The 17,708-nt window shown below is 43.7% G+C and overlaps 1 protein-coding gene across 1 annotated transcript in view; it reads right to left on the reverse strand.

The window, feature by feature from the left end:
• Positions 1-17,347, reverse strand: part of trim71 (tripartite motif containing 71, E3 ubiquitin protein ligase) — a 38,443-nt gene extending 21,096 nt beyond the window's left edge. Inside the window, exon 1 of the mRNA XM_028597588.1 lies at positions 15,553-17,347. Coding sequence (XP_028453389.1) covers positions 15,553-16,302 — 750 coding nt within the window. The 5' untranslated portion in view covers positions 16,303-17,347. The remainder of the gene's footprint in view (positions 1-15,552) is intronic.
• Positions 17,348-17,708: the final 361 nt, after the last annotated feature.

Genomic DNA, 17,708 nt, shown 5'->3' on the forward strand with positions numbered 1-17,708 from the left:
TGAGCCTGGCCTTTTGCTCACACGGTGGGCAGGCAGCATTAGGATCAGCCCCCTTTCCTCCCTCCCTCGGAGGTACTGGGAACTGGGGGAGAGGGCACGAGCTCAACTAGCCAGTAAAATCACTCCGTACAGCACTCCCTGCCTGCGTGCAGAGCCAAGTGGGGGGAAGGGACAACGGCCATGTAATGTCACACTGTGGTGCCGGGAAAAAAACAGGGCTGCTCTCAGAACTCGGAAAGCCCGTTTTCTCAAAGAACTTAACCACTTTTCATTGACCGTGAGATGCTCAGATCATCTGTAATGGCCATGTTCAAATGCCTTTCCTCAACAGTTTCCATCTTACTCTATACCTTGTTGTTTCACATGTACTGCAGAATATGTTTGCAATGCCATGGCTTGCATGACTTGAAATTTGATATACAACCCATTCTGAAGTAAGTAGGAAAAGATGTGAGCTTATTTTTAGAGATGAGATCAGACTATTTCCTCTGGGATTTTATTTTTCCAGCAGCAGTGCACAGGGGGGCTCAGGTTAGTGGGATTGATCTGTGAAGAAACTTAATATGGAAAATTATTATTTTAACCCAGAGAAACTAAATACATTTTGGTTCAAAACCATACAGAAAGGTGTAACAGTAAATCACCTCAAAACATCTAGCATTTTCAGGATAATACTTAGTATTTTTTGTTTGTACTAGAACATGTTTACATGCTTTAATGTAAAAAAAACAACAAACACAATTTTTCTCATACTGCCTATGGCTGCTGCACCTGTATTCACCCTATGTATGAGATGTATGTCTCTTTAAGACCCACTCCTGAAAAATCAAAGTCTGCCCTGATTGGCCATAGTGTTTCCTAGAATCTGCGCTCCACCGCAGCCTCCACTGTTGTGTCAATAATTGAAGCTTAAACTACTGCAACAGAGTATATAGCAGGACTTTGTAATGTGAAAAATCACCAATAAAGGCTTCTAAACCAAATTCTAAACAGTAAAGTCACCCAAAATTGGGGAGAAATGATGGCCACCAAGATTACGGCTATTTGCGTTAGCATGCAGGTACTTAATATTTAGCACTAGGCTAACGTTAGATTGTAACGGAACAGCACTTTATACCGTCAAAAATCACAGATAAAGGCATCGGAACCAAACACTACCCAATCGTACGTGTTTCAGCAGTAATGCGATCCGAAATTTGGGAGAAAACAAATTGGCAGCCAAGATGACTTATTTTACTGCCGTTAGCATGTAGCTACTATAGTTAGCAGTGGACACTAATAGAATATAGCAGCACTTTCTACAGTCAAAAATCACTTTTAAACCAAATACTACATAACAGTTAATGTTTCAGGAGTAATGTGACTCTAAATTGGGGAGAATTTAACAACATTGGGACCCAAGATGATCTCAACACTGCAGTAGCTTAAAAAAAAATAAAATAAAAAAAAATAAAAAACACTCCAGTCCTGCCTATCTGGAGCAGATGACCAATCATAGAAGGCCAGCTTAGAGTTGCGCAACACCAATGGCGCTTTTCCATTACATGGTACCTGCTCGACTCGCCTTTTTTGGTTTTCCATTACGAAAAAAAGTACCTGGTACCTGCTAACAGGTACTTTTTTTAGTACCACCTCAGTCGAGGTTCCAAGCGAGCTGAGGCAAGCCAAAAAGGTGACGTGAAAACCTGCAGGCTACAGATTGGTCAAAAGAATAGTCACTGATCACTGCATTGCTAGCGACAGACGGCATTTTTAAATAGTTTAGCCAGCGGTGGTTTTTTGCTGCCGGAGGCTCCACGCAGAGCTTTCTCCGTAGCATACAAGTGGCCTGATGTTTATACTTGTGCGCTGGTGTGTGTGTCGAGTTGCCGTATGTGTGTGTGGAGCTGGTGAGCGAGGGAGAAGTGAGAGAGTGACAGCGATTAGCTCCGGAGTGAGTAGTGACTCTAGAGTCCTAGTGAGAGAAACAAAGTGTCTCCCCTGTTCTTTCTGACCACGGTGGGAAATCTGGAGCAGTAAAAGTTGACTATCTCATTGATTTCATGTTGTTTACGGAGAAGGAGAACCAGGAAATGAGTCGGGGGGAAATGCAACGCTACCAAGCCACGCCCACGGCAGTCGCTATGACGACCAGCCACGATGAGGCAGTAAATGGAAAGCGGACGCACGGTGCGTCGAGGCAAGTAGAGTTGAGGCGAGCAGGTACCATGTAATAGAAAAACGCCATAACGTGAGAGTAGAAAAACCTGTTGAAACCGGAGCGTTCAGAACAGTTGGAAATCTGAATGTTTTAGCTCACAGGGATTTCTCTAAAATACATTCACCTCATTATGTTTTGGCCACGTTTAACATGAATTAACTGTGTGGACGTTACCGTTTTTCCTTAAAGCTACTCTAAGCGATGTCACACGTTTTTTTAGGCTACAACATTTTTTGTCACATACAGCAAACCTCTCCTCACTATGCGCGAGCTGCCGGTCCCCTGAACACACTGTAATAAAACGCGGTCTCTGTAGACAGCCCAGGCTGCACAAACGGCAACAAAAACAAACCGTGCCAACCTGCACCACAAAAACATAAACCATGTTCCAGCGTTCAGCCAATAACCGACAAGAAAGATTTGGGGTGGAGGTTAGTCAAGGGGGTAGGCTTCGCTTCAGAACTCGAACCCCCTATGGCGCCATTTTGATGCTACAAAACAATCCCCTCCCGTTAGCATTCCATTGACTGCCATTCATTTTGATGTCACTTTGACAGCGAATAACTTTACATCTGAAGCGTTTAAAGATTCCATTTGTCCATTGTTTATTTCTAAAAAAAACACGCCAATGTATAAAAGGCTCCATTACCTTGTACCTCACGTTATGGCTGCGTAGCAGACGTTTTTGTAAAAATAGGCCAACAATTGTGTCATAACCAAGCGACTTACTGTCGCATAGTAGAGGAATTACCGTATAGTACAGGAGAAGCTCGCAGGCAGTTTTGATTTACATTAGCTGTTAAGGTTTAATTACTAATGTTAACTAGCATTTTAGTCAGCAATAATTCGCGCGCACGCACGCACACACACACACACACACACACACACACACACACACACACACACACACACACACACACACACACACACACACACACACACACACACACACACACACACACACACACACACACACACACACACACACACACACACACACACACACACACACACACACACACACACACACACACACACACACGTCTCTCTCAGTTGGAGGCTGCGCAGTAACGCTCAGCGCTCACCGGAAAAGTGATTCTAATATCCTTCACTGGTCTCCGTCCAGAGCAACGGGATCGGTTGGTCCATTCTATATATACTGTCTATGGAGTTAGTTCGCTGAAGCACGGAAAGGAGGGGCAGGGGACGGGATGAGGAGGAGGGAAGGGCGAGCTAGTCTTGTTTGAAAATACTTTGAACGTCAACAACAATAACGTCTCCCAACATCGCTTAGAGCACCTTTAAGGCCGTAGGTCTATGTACTCTGTCTTTTACTGAAGACATACCTGAAAAGGTGTGGTCTGTGTGTTTATCAGCTTTAAGACAAACACATTTAATAGAAGTGTTTTCCATTTGAGAAACCGACACACCCTTCATTTTAGGCCTTGCTTCAGGGCACTTTAAAGTTAGTAATGAAGGAGAGGCGACTGCATTCATAACCTCACCTGTAATCATACCATTCCACGATAGAACGAGTAGCAGTGCAGTTTGTCAATTATTTTTCTGTGCAGCCTTAACCATTTTCAGAAGATACGACTATCATATGATAGCTACGCACATAAAATTAAGTGTTAAGAACATATTTCACACAGAGTTAAAATAACAAATGTGGGCGCTTTTTATTATACTAAAACCTCTAAAAAAAAAAAATAACAGCAAGTTTCAAATCAGTAAATGTTTTCTTTGAAAAACTATATCAGACAGATTTAAATCTGGTTTTATACCCTCTACATAACATGTGGTCAAAGATTGTGAATTATGTCGAAATGTTTTCTTACACATACACAAATAAAAGTCATGTTAGGTAAGACTGCCAAGCATTTGAAAGATTTGATGACAAAAACATAACTCCGACAGGCCTAATCCAGCACATCAGGCAGAAGCCGGTGTGAGGATGCCTTAAGCACTAACACACAAACTGTCTTCCTCTATGAAGAAAATAATACGGTGATCATATTGTGCAGCGTTTCCTGCATAGCAAAATAGATCAGGCAGGTTGAGAATGTTAATCAATTTTCATTTCTGAATTATCTGTCTATGAGGAAATTCAACATTCTGCATCTGTTATAGATAGGGTTAAGAACTAGGGAAAGAGAGAAATATTAGCAAAGTTACTTCACTTATAAAAGGGGAAAATAGACGGCCCCAGCCTGAAGCCAGTCTAGTATGTCCAGGCTGATGTGGAATACCCAATCCCAACATTCCCAGCGATCCCAGGAACACCATCTGCCAGAAACAAAGCTCCTTTTATGGAACTCAGACACCTACTCTAATCTTTTCCAAACAGCCTCCATATCTTGCTCACATACAGTTTTTCCCTTCCCTCTCTGTTCCCTACATTAGTCTTCTATCATTGCTATTTTCTATCTTCCACCGCTGCCACGCCCTCTCGTGGAAACCCTCTGGCTTGTTGCCACGGACACAACACGCACACAGACATGCCTGCCGATGTTTTGAAACTCTGCCAGATACGACAGGGGGGCGGTGGCTGTAAGACGGCGATCTGATTGGACAGCCCCACAGCGGAGAAGGAAAACAAACAAACCACAGTCAGCTGGCCTCCTTAACCAGCGAGCATGTGACTGACTATCCTGTGCTTAATACTTGAGCATAAAAATAAAATAAAGGAGCAAAGGAAGTGAAAGAGTGGGAGAGAAGGGGGTGGATAAAAATCAAGGGAAAGAGAAAAAAGGAGGTAAACAACAATGTAGAAAGTGAAGAGAAAAAGGAAGAAACATGAGAGGGGGGTCACAGCGTTGAGCAAAGAAGGGGAGAAATGGAGAAGCTGTGTAAATGAAATGTTGCGCAGCTGAGTTGTATACAGTCACAAAGCAGTTATTCTTGGTTACTGCATAACAAATAACCCAAAACTTTAACTAACATGCTACATTTGCAAGAAAGACAACAAACATTGTGCATTGTTTTGCACACCGCTCTGTCCCAAAGGCCTCATATATTCCTAACCTGTTTGTCGCTCACATACACATGTACATGGCTGGCATACCAACCTGGCAGCCTAAAGAGCATGACCTTTACAGGAAATGGACTGGTTACACAAGTAAGCTGAAACATCAACATGAGCAAATGCCTGTCACATGTAGCATTAAGCATAATAACAAAAACCAAATGAAAACCTTTAAAAATGCTAATTCCTGATGTGAAAACCGAAAACAATAAAGGAACAGCCAAAACAACAAAACAATATTCACTGAACACTATAATACATTATCATTATGAGGTAACTTGGCGTAGATCCAGGGCAGCCGGTTTGAGTGATAGATCCATACGTCTGAAGGCTTATGGGACACCAAAACACAACAACTACGAGGAAGGATGGCAACAATCACTTTATCCTCCATCTCGATGATCAAGAAGAAAAAGCAGAAATATGACCGGTACTAACCGAATCATGTCAGTCCCATCCATCCATCCATCCATCCATCTTCGTCCGCTTATCCGGTGTCGGGTTGCGGGGGGAGCAGTTAGCTCGCTAGCTAGCTAACGTTTAGGATTTTTTTTTACAGGTAATGTTATAACCACTTAAGTCGTCATGTTAGCCATATCCTCCACGTCAGTATTACCGAGTATTGGTTCAAGTAAAATCAAACGGTGCCAAATTTCGGTACTTTGCCTTGTTTGTTTGTTAACTTTGACATCCAGCCGTGTTTTCCTCCTCACATGCTGCTCGGAGAGCTCACAAGCTGGCCAGATGTTAATATCATCCCAGTTATTATTGTTAGCTTCCGCTGATTCTGGATGTGAATTAGCCTGTGAGGCATTCAGGTTTATTCAGAAATAACCTCTCTCCGCTAAAGGCTGGAAGGTAGGACGAGACACGACAACATCCTGTCTGATATATACTGGGTTTGTTTGCAAAAACACAGACGCTAACGCGGCTAACGCTGGGCAGGTCAGTTATCTCCCGTTAGCTAGCTGCTGCCCCTGGATGCTGCCAGGCGGCCAGTGTAGCTCCGGGTTAGCCCCGCAGACCCGCGGAGCGGACCACACTGAGTCCCGGGAGTCAGTGAAGCTGTGGTGGTGGCACACTCCTCAGTCAGCCGATTTGTTTCAGTGAGCAAAATGGCAGAATTTATTGTGCCGACCTTGAAAGTAATAACGAGAGGACATATTATATACAGCAAGCTGACTGTTCAGGTGGACTGCACGGCAGCGCGAGCTTGCAAACAAATATGTTTACATTGTTCACATTTTTATATTTTTAGGAGGGGGATACAATTTTCATATAGGGTGGGGAGGGTGTTTGTATTGTGTTTAAATAAAATGTTTAAACTGAGAAGTTGTTAGTTTTTTTTTTACTCTAATCAAATTTTGTAGTCGTTACAACCAGGCGTTACAGTTTCAGTAAGAGTAAGGTACCGAAAAAAGTACCGTTGAATACCGAGACCGAACACCAGGCAACGATATTGGTTTAGATGGGAAAAAGGTACCCAACCCTAGCGCCTGCAAATATTTTTACCCAGTGCCTGTAATATTACACAAATCAACCAAGCTTTAAGAGTCTGCTAGTTGATTTGCATACTACAGCCAATGGAAACCAATGGCTGCCTAGGACTGTAGGAAGAAATCTAGTTTTGTAACAAAAATTTTTGCAACAAAAATGTAGAGCTAAAACTTGCTAGCTTCTTTAACTACAGCAACTGTGCGGACAATTTATCACAACCACTAAAAAAACAGGCATATTCTTGGCCTAATATTTAAAAAATACTTAGGGTAGACAAAACGTGGCTGGAAGCTGTGCAATGTCCCCTTAAATAGGTTAAGAGTTTTAACGTCAAATGTGTTAACCGCGCAATCCCGTTGAGTGAGGTCAAATAATGGCCAATTAAAACCCAATTTGTGCCCAACCACTGAGTAGGAAGTGGCAGGTTATAGCTTTTGAATGGGTTTTAAATCCTATTGTCCTATAGAACGTGATAAATGCCTACCGTTCTATCCATTAAATTTATATGGCCCAAAGTCCTCATATGGACATCAAAGCTAGGACACACACACATACACACTCCCCCTTAGCCTACATGAAACACATTCACAACACACAGGAAACGGGGAATGCTCTCTAATTACTGGGCACATGTTGTGCATTAAAAACCTGGAAACACACACACACACACACACACACACACACACACACACACACACACACACACACACACACACACACACACACACACACACACACACACTTCAGAGTTTAACTACCTACAGATGGGAGATGCTCTTTGAAAGGAAAATGGCACATTATTCTAAAGGCCAGGCTGTCCATGATCTACCCTAATGTAAATGACTTATGTGATTGTTGTCACACAGAAAAGGCAGACCTGTCCCACATGTTTTCGTCCTGTAACAAGCTGAACACTTTTTGGACTACAGCATTCCAGACCTTGTCTGAGGCATTTGACAGAGATATCCGGCCTAGTGCTGAAATGGCTATTTTTGGTGTTCCAGGGGAAGGTATACAAATGACAAGTAGACTAAAGGTGGTGACACACAGGGCCGATTATCAGCCGTGGGACAGTCTGGCGAGGTCAGTGACTCAAATCTGTTCGGTGTGTCCTGTGCCGTCATCAGTCTGGGGGGCTGTTGGTGTTCATTTTGGCCGACCTGACATGTTCAGTCGGCGGCAGGGCAGTAGGGACTCACCCGGAAATGGCGAGCGGAATGAGGTGACTAGAGTCTCTCAAAATCGGACGAAAATCTTTTAAACTGACCTTTGTTGAGCTGAAATGAAGATAGATTCAGCAACTGCACGGCCTATTTCTTGCTTAAAAGGTTTTCAGAAACATGTTTCAGTGAACTATTTTAGTACAATATGAGATCGTATTCTGAACGGCCGCCATGACAGTCTGGCTTTGAATTTCCGGAGAAAACAAACCCATGTGACGCGTTTGTCCAATCAGCTGCCGGTTTTCATTTCTTGGGCAACAATACAGAGTAGCGCCGCCTGCTGTTATAGAGATGTATTACGTCTTGTCTCGTCTTTTAGGTGTGTTCTGTGGCACTTTTTGGACCAACACGGGGAGACTGATCATTTTGACTGGCTGTTCCGTCAACTGTCGGCGGTCTGGTCAGTGTGTAAGTAGCTTAAGGCTTCGTTCAGACGGCAGGCAAAAGTGGCCCAAATTCTTCAGAAGTAGTGTGAAGACTTTTTTTCGAACTCAGATTTAACCACACAGTGTGAACAACCATGGCGGATTTGATGCGACTTTTACCTCAATAACCCTCGCTGCGCCTCCTCTCTCCGCGGGGAGGGGTGTCAAACGGGACGGACTGTCCTCTGTGCGCCCCAACCGCATTGTGTTGCCAGGGCGGGGATCGGCTCACATAACAGGCGTCAAGGGTCTGCGGCGATGTCGGCAACCCACCCGACCCTTCTTGAAACACGGACCAAGGAGTCTAACGCGCTGAGGTGGGATCCCGGTCCCTGCATACATACAGTCTCGCCGGCACCGTCAGGGTGGTAGAGCGTGAGTGCATGCGATCGGACCCGAAAGATGGTGAGCTATGCCTGAGCAGGGCGAAACCAGAGGAAACTCTGGTGGAGGCCCGTAGCGGTCCTGATGTGCAAACCGGTCGTCCGGTCACACAGACCTCTGTAGTGAATTTGCAGCCATAACCCCGCAAAAGGCCAAAATAGCCAATTTGTCTCTTTCTCTTCGTTCTTCTCCTCCTCGGCACCTGCTCATTAAGGTTATGGCTGCCATTACACAAACATTTTGAAATAAAAGCAAAAATGCTTCCTCCATAACCTCCTTAACTTTAGTGCAACAGCATGCTTGTGCATTGTTATTGTTCTTTTGCGCATACGGGTCTGTTCGATACCGCAAACAGTTCACACTGGAATCTGATATAGTCCACATTTTAAAAAAGGTAATGTGAATAGCCCAAAAAAAAAATCTGAATTAGGCATTAAGACTTGTGGGGTGAACGTAGCCTAAAGATGAGTTTGCCTTTGCAAGTCTTCCTGCGCGGAGAAGGATTTTGTTAGGGTGGAAATCGGACCATTCACCCAAAGCCTCAGCTTGGATGAACGACCTGATGCCATTTCTAAAATTAGAAAATATTAAATATTCCAGTAGAGGGTTGATCCACAAATTCCATAAGAGATGGGATGCTTTGGTGTTTTATTTTGAAAGGCTTAAGACTCTTCCCGGAAATTAAGAAGGAACTGCATCCTCCATAACTAACCCTGCTCTCAGCATACTGGAGTATAATTTAGCTGATGGCAGATAAAAAAAAAAAAAATGGTTGTTGCCAAAGGTCTGTAAACAATTGCTGTTCTTTTTTGCAAATAAAAAGATTTATATATTATAAAAAAAAAAAGGAAAACATTGCTGCCAAACACTCACACAGATACTTCCAGGAGTGATGGAATGTAATCACTTGCCTCTCAACAGCAGCTAAATCATGTTGAGGAGCCTTTCTGCATCCATGATGTCCATTGTCTGACATAGAGCAGACAGAGAGCGCTGATGAGAAAGGCAGGACTCGGCAGAGGAAATACCCAGTGTGTGAGAGAGAGAGAGAGAGAGAGAGAGAGAGAGAGAGAGAGAGAGAGAGAGAGAGAGAGAGAAAGAAAGAAAGAAAGAAAAAGAAAGAAAGAAAGAAAGAAAGAAAGAAAGAAAGAAAGAAAGAAAGAGAGAGAGAGAGAGAGAGAGAGAGAGAGAGAAAAAAAGAGGGTAAAGAGTACCCAGGAGGTATAAACTCAAGTTACAGGAATTCCTCTGGCCTTGTATCAGCGTCAGTGTAGGGTTAGGTTTCCTTACAAACATTCTTTGCTAGTGAGCTCCAGAGAGGGGGACTAAAAACTGGTGAACACAAAGCCAACCCAGCATATGTTTCAAGTGATTGTCTTCCCCTACAGAACTAGATAATAGTTCAGTAAAAGTTTACAAAGAAAAGTAGGATTGTGGAAATGTGTGACATACTTCAATAAAAGTCCAAGACCTCCCATAGAAACTGACCATCTCACTGTCTTCCTTAGTTTAACGCTAGACAAAAATGGTCCCTGAGGAGATACAGGAGCATTGGTAGACTGTCAAACTGATTAGTTCAACTTCACCTCATCCTTATAACACAATGTATTGTAGGCACTCGTGCCCAGTAACCACTTTCTGTATGCCCCCCCAACCCTACTTTATAAAAAACTGTGTGTGTGTGTGTGCGTGTTGCTGAGTAGCCACGCACGTGCACAGCCAGGAGCGTAGTCATGGTGCTTAATCTAAAGCACAGAGTAACATTTTATAGACTTATATCATTAGCAGTCTCTCAGATGGACCTGCGTATGATTTTGTATATTGGAGGGCTGACATCACAGCAAGCAAAAGGACAACCCTTTGATGTAATCCAATTTACCATTTCCACTTCACACACAACGTGGGATCCTCTCTGACTGCTAGTGCTTCAGATGAGTAACAACTGACATTTATGCAGTTTAAGTATGCACAAGAGCAGGGCCTTGTCACTGGAACACCAAAGTGTAATGCAAGCATTGTTAATGTTATTAATTACATCTGTGCAAGATTTATTCTTGTTGCACCACTTTAACAAATCAGGACCATTGCCTCGCACTTTGTTTTGTGGGCCAACAAAAATCCTCATAAAAGTAGTAAGTGATTAGTCATTTAATTGACCCTTTACTGAATCTTTTTTTATTCTAGTACCGCTTTTAGACCCAAGGGACTGAACACTAGGGCTGGGCGATATGGCCTATGAAAAAAAATCCCCGATTTTTTTCACAAAAAAACCCGATTTAAATAGATTTTTCCCCCCTACTTAAAATCAATCTGCAGATGACAAAGAAATTGTTCAAAACAAGTTTTAACTTTATTTTGTATTGACACACACACACACACACAAGCACGGGGCATGTATACAATTATGATTATTCATGCCAATTTTGGGGAAATATAAATAACAAAAAGGGATGTGCGAGAAAAAGGTGTTTTCACACATACAGGTAATTCACTTCAAATCATTTTGACTTTAGTCGCGCAACCTTGCCCGTATTTTTACCTGTTGCTGAGTAACGTACATTAAAATCCAGTGGTCTCATGAATGTAGCATACCTGTTGCAAGCTCCTTCGTATTAACTAGCAGTAAAACAAACGTCGAAGAGGAGCTCCGTGCTACAGGGCGGTGATTGCTAGTGGTTTAACCCCGTACAGACCTCCGTCACAGCTTGGTCGTATCGGCAGAATTTAGTCAATGCATTGAGCCGCAACAGAGTTCCTCAACACCGGCTCTGGTGCTCGGCATGGTGCTCCTTCAGGTCAGGCTTTAGTTGGTGGTTCAGTTATCCGAGAATAGGTGACAGTCAGCCGGGTACAGAGCACCGCGAGCTGCTGGTCATTTCGGCGGAGAATACGGTTAAGTAAGTAATAAAACGACAAGTTAAGAAGAGAACTAATGTTAATCCCTGTCACTGCCATGTTGTTTGTGTATCTCTATGGCAAACGCATGGGGGGAGGGCTGAGCGTTGGCAGATGTTAAGGAGGAAACAGATTTTCATTTAAACAAATCAACGTTAACTACACATTCGAGTTAATTGATAAAATCGATTTATCGCCCAGCCCTAAATTACCCTAACCCATACTTTTTTTAACAATTATGTAATAATTGTTACAGGCCTAAACAATCGTCAGTACCAATCTCCTAGGAGGGGAGAAATTCCTTGGCAGGCTCACATAACACTAGAGCTGGGACAGACTCCTGGAAGAAAATCCACTCCTTAAGAAAGGCCCTTTCATACTCTCCGGATCTGTGTCTCCTTAAGGGTCCGTGTCACGTAATTTCGTCATCCACCCACGTCAGAGCAGGCCCATGCAGCCCAAACTTTGTGACCGTGTGAACTGTACACATAGCAAGCATGCCGACTGCATATGCTCCAGTTACTCTCTTGTTCCACTTGGTGGCCTATGCACCTCTAGCTGGTTTGCCAAGAATAAGTTAACAAAATGGAATGGATGCTTGTTTTGAAGAGAGGTTGTGCTAGGAGACCCAATGTTTATATCATCTCTAAAGGAATACAAAAACAGCTGGCGAGAAATCGTGCAAACACTTGAGAGAGATGAAAATGCCTGCCGTCAAAAGTGTGTATGTGAGACAGATATTTAAAGTCCAATAGAAAACTGAAAGGCAAAATGCACATGCGTGGGCCAGACCGACCCAGACACTCCGTGTAGTCTGAATGGAACCACGTGCACATCTGCGTGACAGGTACAAGTCTGCAGCTTTCCCTTGTTGCCAACTCTTTTCCAATGAAAGTAGCTAGCACTAGCTTCAAAAGTCGCTTAATGATGTCAAACGCTAATTTGCATATTAGTGATCTCATCACACATCATTTGCAAAAAGCTTAGTGGCTGTGTGGGCTTACTGCCTGGTGTATGGCGCAAGAGGGAGTGAGAGACCCTGTGCTGTTGGCAGAAGAGACATGGACTGTGATTACCCTGAGTAGCATGGATGGAAATCAATTACAATATATCTCGCGTTTACCCTCACAGTCTAAAGTCGCTAAATTTGTCCCTAGTTGCTTTTTAGGAATAAATGCACTAAGGCGGGTCTGAAAAGTCGCTAAATCTAGAGAGAAAGTCGCCAAGTTGGCAATACTGCAGCGAACCGAACTGTTAATGCTCAACTGGATATCTGATTAAATAGGATGATAACAGGATAGCAAAAATGAGGAATAAAATTAGAAATGACATATTGCACAGCAAAACAGTAAAAGAAAACCATTTGATGAGATCCCTTGCTGCATGGAACAAACTTCTTGCACAAAATGTCTCCGTTGTCCTCTCCAGTAACCAGCTCCCACAACCCATACAACTAGATGACAGAAATATCTGGTTGGAGCGTTGCCTAGACAATAGAGTTCAAAATAGTAACAAGGTCTTTTCTTATTGCTCACACAAGAGTTTGAGACAACATGAACTTTGAGGCCATATCAACCCCTTTCAGCACTCAAACTTTAGGAAATGATAAGTTCAGAACTAAGTCGTAGGACGCATTGTCCGACCATGTCAGAAATCACGTGTTTATATTTAGTCTGAACAGCGACACTCAAAGGCGGAGTGAAAAGCCGGCCTTCATAACGATAGCCAGCCTTCATAGACACAATATTATCGTTTAAACTAAGAAATGGCAAAGTGTGTGTTAAGTAAATCTGCATTAAACTAAGTTTTAACAGAACAAAAATATAAAGTGAGATTAAGAAAAATGTACTGGTCATCACCAAATATGAAAATCTTAAAAAGTGCAAACAGGCCAAAATTGGTCTTTTCAACAGAATGACTGGATATATACGAGGAACTAGGGCTGCACAATATGAGGAAAATGTCAAATTGCGATTATTTTGTCTGATGTGATTGCAATAGGATTCACGATATTGGAGGGAATGATCAATTTTTTGGATCATTCTAATTTTCATTGAAACACAAATAAAAATGTACTATAGTCATGTAGTGCAATTTTTGCAAGAATCTGTACCAAACGGAGGTTTTTCTTTAGTCTGTAGGGTAGGATTTGTAGGCCCAGGACGTATCTGTAGCCCCACAATACTTCATTCAGAATGGTTACACACATATTTTGCCTTTAACAAATATTGCATCCCCCCTGCAATTTGGATATTGCACTTGTCCATATTGCAATTTTGATAAAATTGCGATTAATTGTGCAGCCCCACGAAGGAACCACCTTTATCATATGATGGATGTGGAGCTGGGTGATGGACAATGACCCTGCTTGCTCAGTGCTCATAGGTAAAGAAAGACAAGCCTTCTCCTGTGTCATTCCCTCCCTCAGGGCTGAAGCACAGTCAGTGAGTGAGTGAGTGGAAATGTAGCCCTTACTGGAAAACTGGGCTCACCTATTTACTGGCAATGGTGGGGGAGTGGCAAAAGTTGATTGGAAATGTGATCTGGGCTTTTGTTAGTGGGTGCTAAAAGTTTTTGAGAACTGCAGACAGAATTACTTGACATTGCTGCATTTTTATTTACATTCGGCCCATCGTAACAAGCACTAAATAGTTAAGCAGAGTAGAGAACAACCATTTGCTGCAGTTTCTCTTGGAAATCAAAACGCATACAACAGGTTGTCACAAGGCCGTGAAACAGAGACGATTTTCATTAAGTCGAACCTCTCTCAACTCCCATACTGTAATCGCACCACTGGACATATTTTGAGTATTTAAGTGGGCAGTGCCAGCATGTTTTCCAAGGTTCAGTTGAACAATAAATGCCATCCAGTCACGTCTCAAGTGTTTCGCTGTTTGACAGGCAGCAAGGTGTACACATGCTACTGTAAATTGAAAGATTAATGTGTACCCAAAGTCTGCTAATTTGTTTATGTGAGAAAGTTAACATGGTTTTAACTCTTGCAATAGATTAAGGGATAGATTAATCTGATTAAGTGAATGATTAGAGTGCACGTAAATATACTGTGTAATCTCGGCATTCAAAATTTGCAGACTTACCTGACCACACTTTTAAAAATCTATATTTAGACAAAATAATTTCTTATTGATGCTCTTTTGGGCAAAAAGTGTATTATCCAGAAGCAGGGAGAACTTCCTTGAGCTTCTCAACAGAAACCAGAAGTGGTACAAAAATGACATTCCAAGACCCCCTACCAATGCTATTTGTTATTCTTCCTGACCATATGACTAAACCAAGACAAAGCTGCTTTCCTGTTTTACAGGCCTTTGAAGTTTACTTTGTCTAGATCACATGGTCTGGAAAAAGCCCTTTGGGCCCTGAGTTCCAACTTGTCTTTCCCATTATCAGGGAAAACCTAGATATCCATAATATGTCCATGGACAGAACTTCTAACAGTCATAGAAACATGTGTGCAGTTACTACAGGGGCCTCTCTATCCTGAATGGATAGTGTGGTACAGATTAACCAGACTCTGCATGTGTCAATGCTTATAAGTGTGTGCGTGCGTGTACATACATGTGTGTAAATCCAGCTCAGTACACGTGCCTGTTCGTCTCCAGGGGAACTAGGTGAAGAGCCACTCAGCTCCCTTTGAACCTAAGGCCATATGGCCCCCAGTATGGTTCTATACTACACACATAACACTACTACACTATAGGGGTGTGTGTAATACATGTTATTAATTATACTTTCAACAACACAGATAAGAAAAAATTATTACTTCTGTGAGATGTGCAAATATTTTCCATCCATTTATAAAATGTGTTTTTCTTATGAATGAACACATACAGCCTGTCTTCTGTCTTCCTAGGTGCAGTAGATATATTCTTATGCTCTACTCACCTCATTGTCATGGTGTTGGCAGAAGCTCATGTGGTCCTGGAAGAGGGACAGCAGGGCAAAGTTGTTCTGCAAGGACTGGGCGAGAGACACCGATACCCCTGGCTGGCTCGGCTTGTTGTTGACATTGATGCGGCCCAGGTGGAGGTTCTCTCCCAGGCGCTCGATGAAGTGGTCCTTGGTCAGCCGCACCCTCTGGTGTGCCCGCACACAGTTGTCACACAGATACTCCTGGCAGTCAAGGCAGTGGGAGGTGGCTGGGTTCTCCTCGTCGCAGGAACTGCACTGAGGCTCTCCCAGGTGGTGAGGATGCAGCAGGCCTCCATGATTAGGATGATGGAAGCCAGAGGAGCCTCCACCTAAGCCTCCCCGGTGGTTGTGGTGGCCATTCTTGTTCTGAATCTGCTCCTCAGAGCTCACCACCACGTCCAGCAGATTGCTGAAGAGGAAGTTGGAGGAAGGCAGGGAGTCCACTCCAGCCTCAGAGATGCACACCTTCTGGTCACAGGTGGGGCACCGCAGCTTCAGCGGGTCCCCTGGACTGCGCTGGCCCTCCAGGCACTGCCTGCAGAAGGCATGGAGGCAGGGCAGGACGTGGAGCCTCCTGTTGGTCTGGCTGGAGGAGGATGAGGTATGTGAGGAAGATGAAGAGGTAGAAGAGCTGGAAGAAATTGGAGCAGAGGAGCCGCACAGCTCCTTGCAGAGCGGGCAGGTCTGCAGGTCCGTGTCTGGGAACGAAGCCATCTGCAGCATTACCGAAATACAGACTCAGTTTACAAGACGCGCAGCGATGAGGTTGAGGTATTTATTTGGGGACACATCGGCCCGTTGTGTAGAAAATTAAGTTGTATTTGAGGTAGATTCATGAGGTATTAAAGTAAGTTCAACAATGAAAACGGTGCTCATCGACTTACTGATTTGTCTGTGTATTGTATAACTCTGACCTGATGCAGAACAAGGAGCTAGGCAGTTCTTCAAAGATTGTTCTGAGGTAACAAAAAGAAAAACACTATGGCTGTTAAGATCATATCAATTCAATTGTGTAAGGCGTGAGTGAAGCATCCGCGTCACACGTTCAGATAAGACCAGCAAGATTACAATGAGCGAGAAAAAGTGTCCGATGGTGGCTCATAAAATAAACCCGAAACTGGATGGCGTGGAAGTAGTGGGGGCTCCGTCTCTCCTCCCCCACCGACTCTGCAACATGACTACCGGGCTACGAAACAGCACCCAGACGAGTATCGAAGTATTTCTAATTTTGTTTTAGTTCCTGCGCTCCCAATTAAGGCCCGTGGTGCCTTTTCTCTCTAGTCCACCATCTGGGCCCATTCAGGCGGCGTCGGGCGCAGCCAACGTTGGGTTGGTAGTCGCAACGCGAGCCTCGGACCGCGAGACCGTAAATTATTCATCAAAGCAACGGTCTCATAATGTGCCTTTGGTCATCAAAACAAACACAGGGAGACTCCGACACACCCAAAACAACAGACAGGACGTCTATCACAAGCCTTTGTGGGTGAATTCCCCGGTCCGCCTCGTAAAGAGGCCGCTTCCAGCTCTCGTTGCCCGTTCTGTCCGTCGGTGGTTTTCCCTTCCTCTCTGGCTCCCTGCACGGAGGAATGCGCAGCGTGGAAAATGGTGCCCTACAACTGGGAAAAACTCGGTCCAACGGAGCTTGAATTGCGACCCTTACTTCGTTGTTGTTGGCGTTGTTTACTCTCGGGGAATTAACATTAACGTTAACATAAGGTGGGTGCTCCGTGTCTGCGCGTTGCTCGGGCTGCGCGTTCTCGAGCCGCTCTTATCCGATTGAGGGGAAAATGGACCCACTTCCGCCCTAGGGAGGTGAAAGGGGTGTGCGTCAAACGCTCGTTCACGGCAGTGAGGGGAGTGTGGTCATTTTGCACGTACGCGCGTGCAAGCGCTGCTCACTGGGGTCAGAAAGGTTGAGGCATGCACACACTACACACCATAGATATGACTACACACTAGGAAAAGTTAAAGGACCATCAGTGACCATTAGGACTCAGGATATTTATTTCATTTGGACGTTGTGTTTTTAAGTGAAGGATGTAGGCCTAGAACAATTACCATCCAAACATTTTCTCAAGTGCATCTACAAAAAAAAAAAAAAAAAAAATTATTTTGGTAAGTAACATCCT

The sequence above is a fragment of the Perca flavescens genome, chromosome 14 (assembly GCF_004354835.1).
Source record: "Perca flavescens isolate YP-PL-M2 chromosome 14, PFLA_1.0, whole genome shotgun sequence".
NCBI lineage: Eukaryota > Metazoa > Chordata > Actinopteri > Perciformes > Percidae > Perca > Perca flavescens.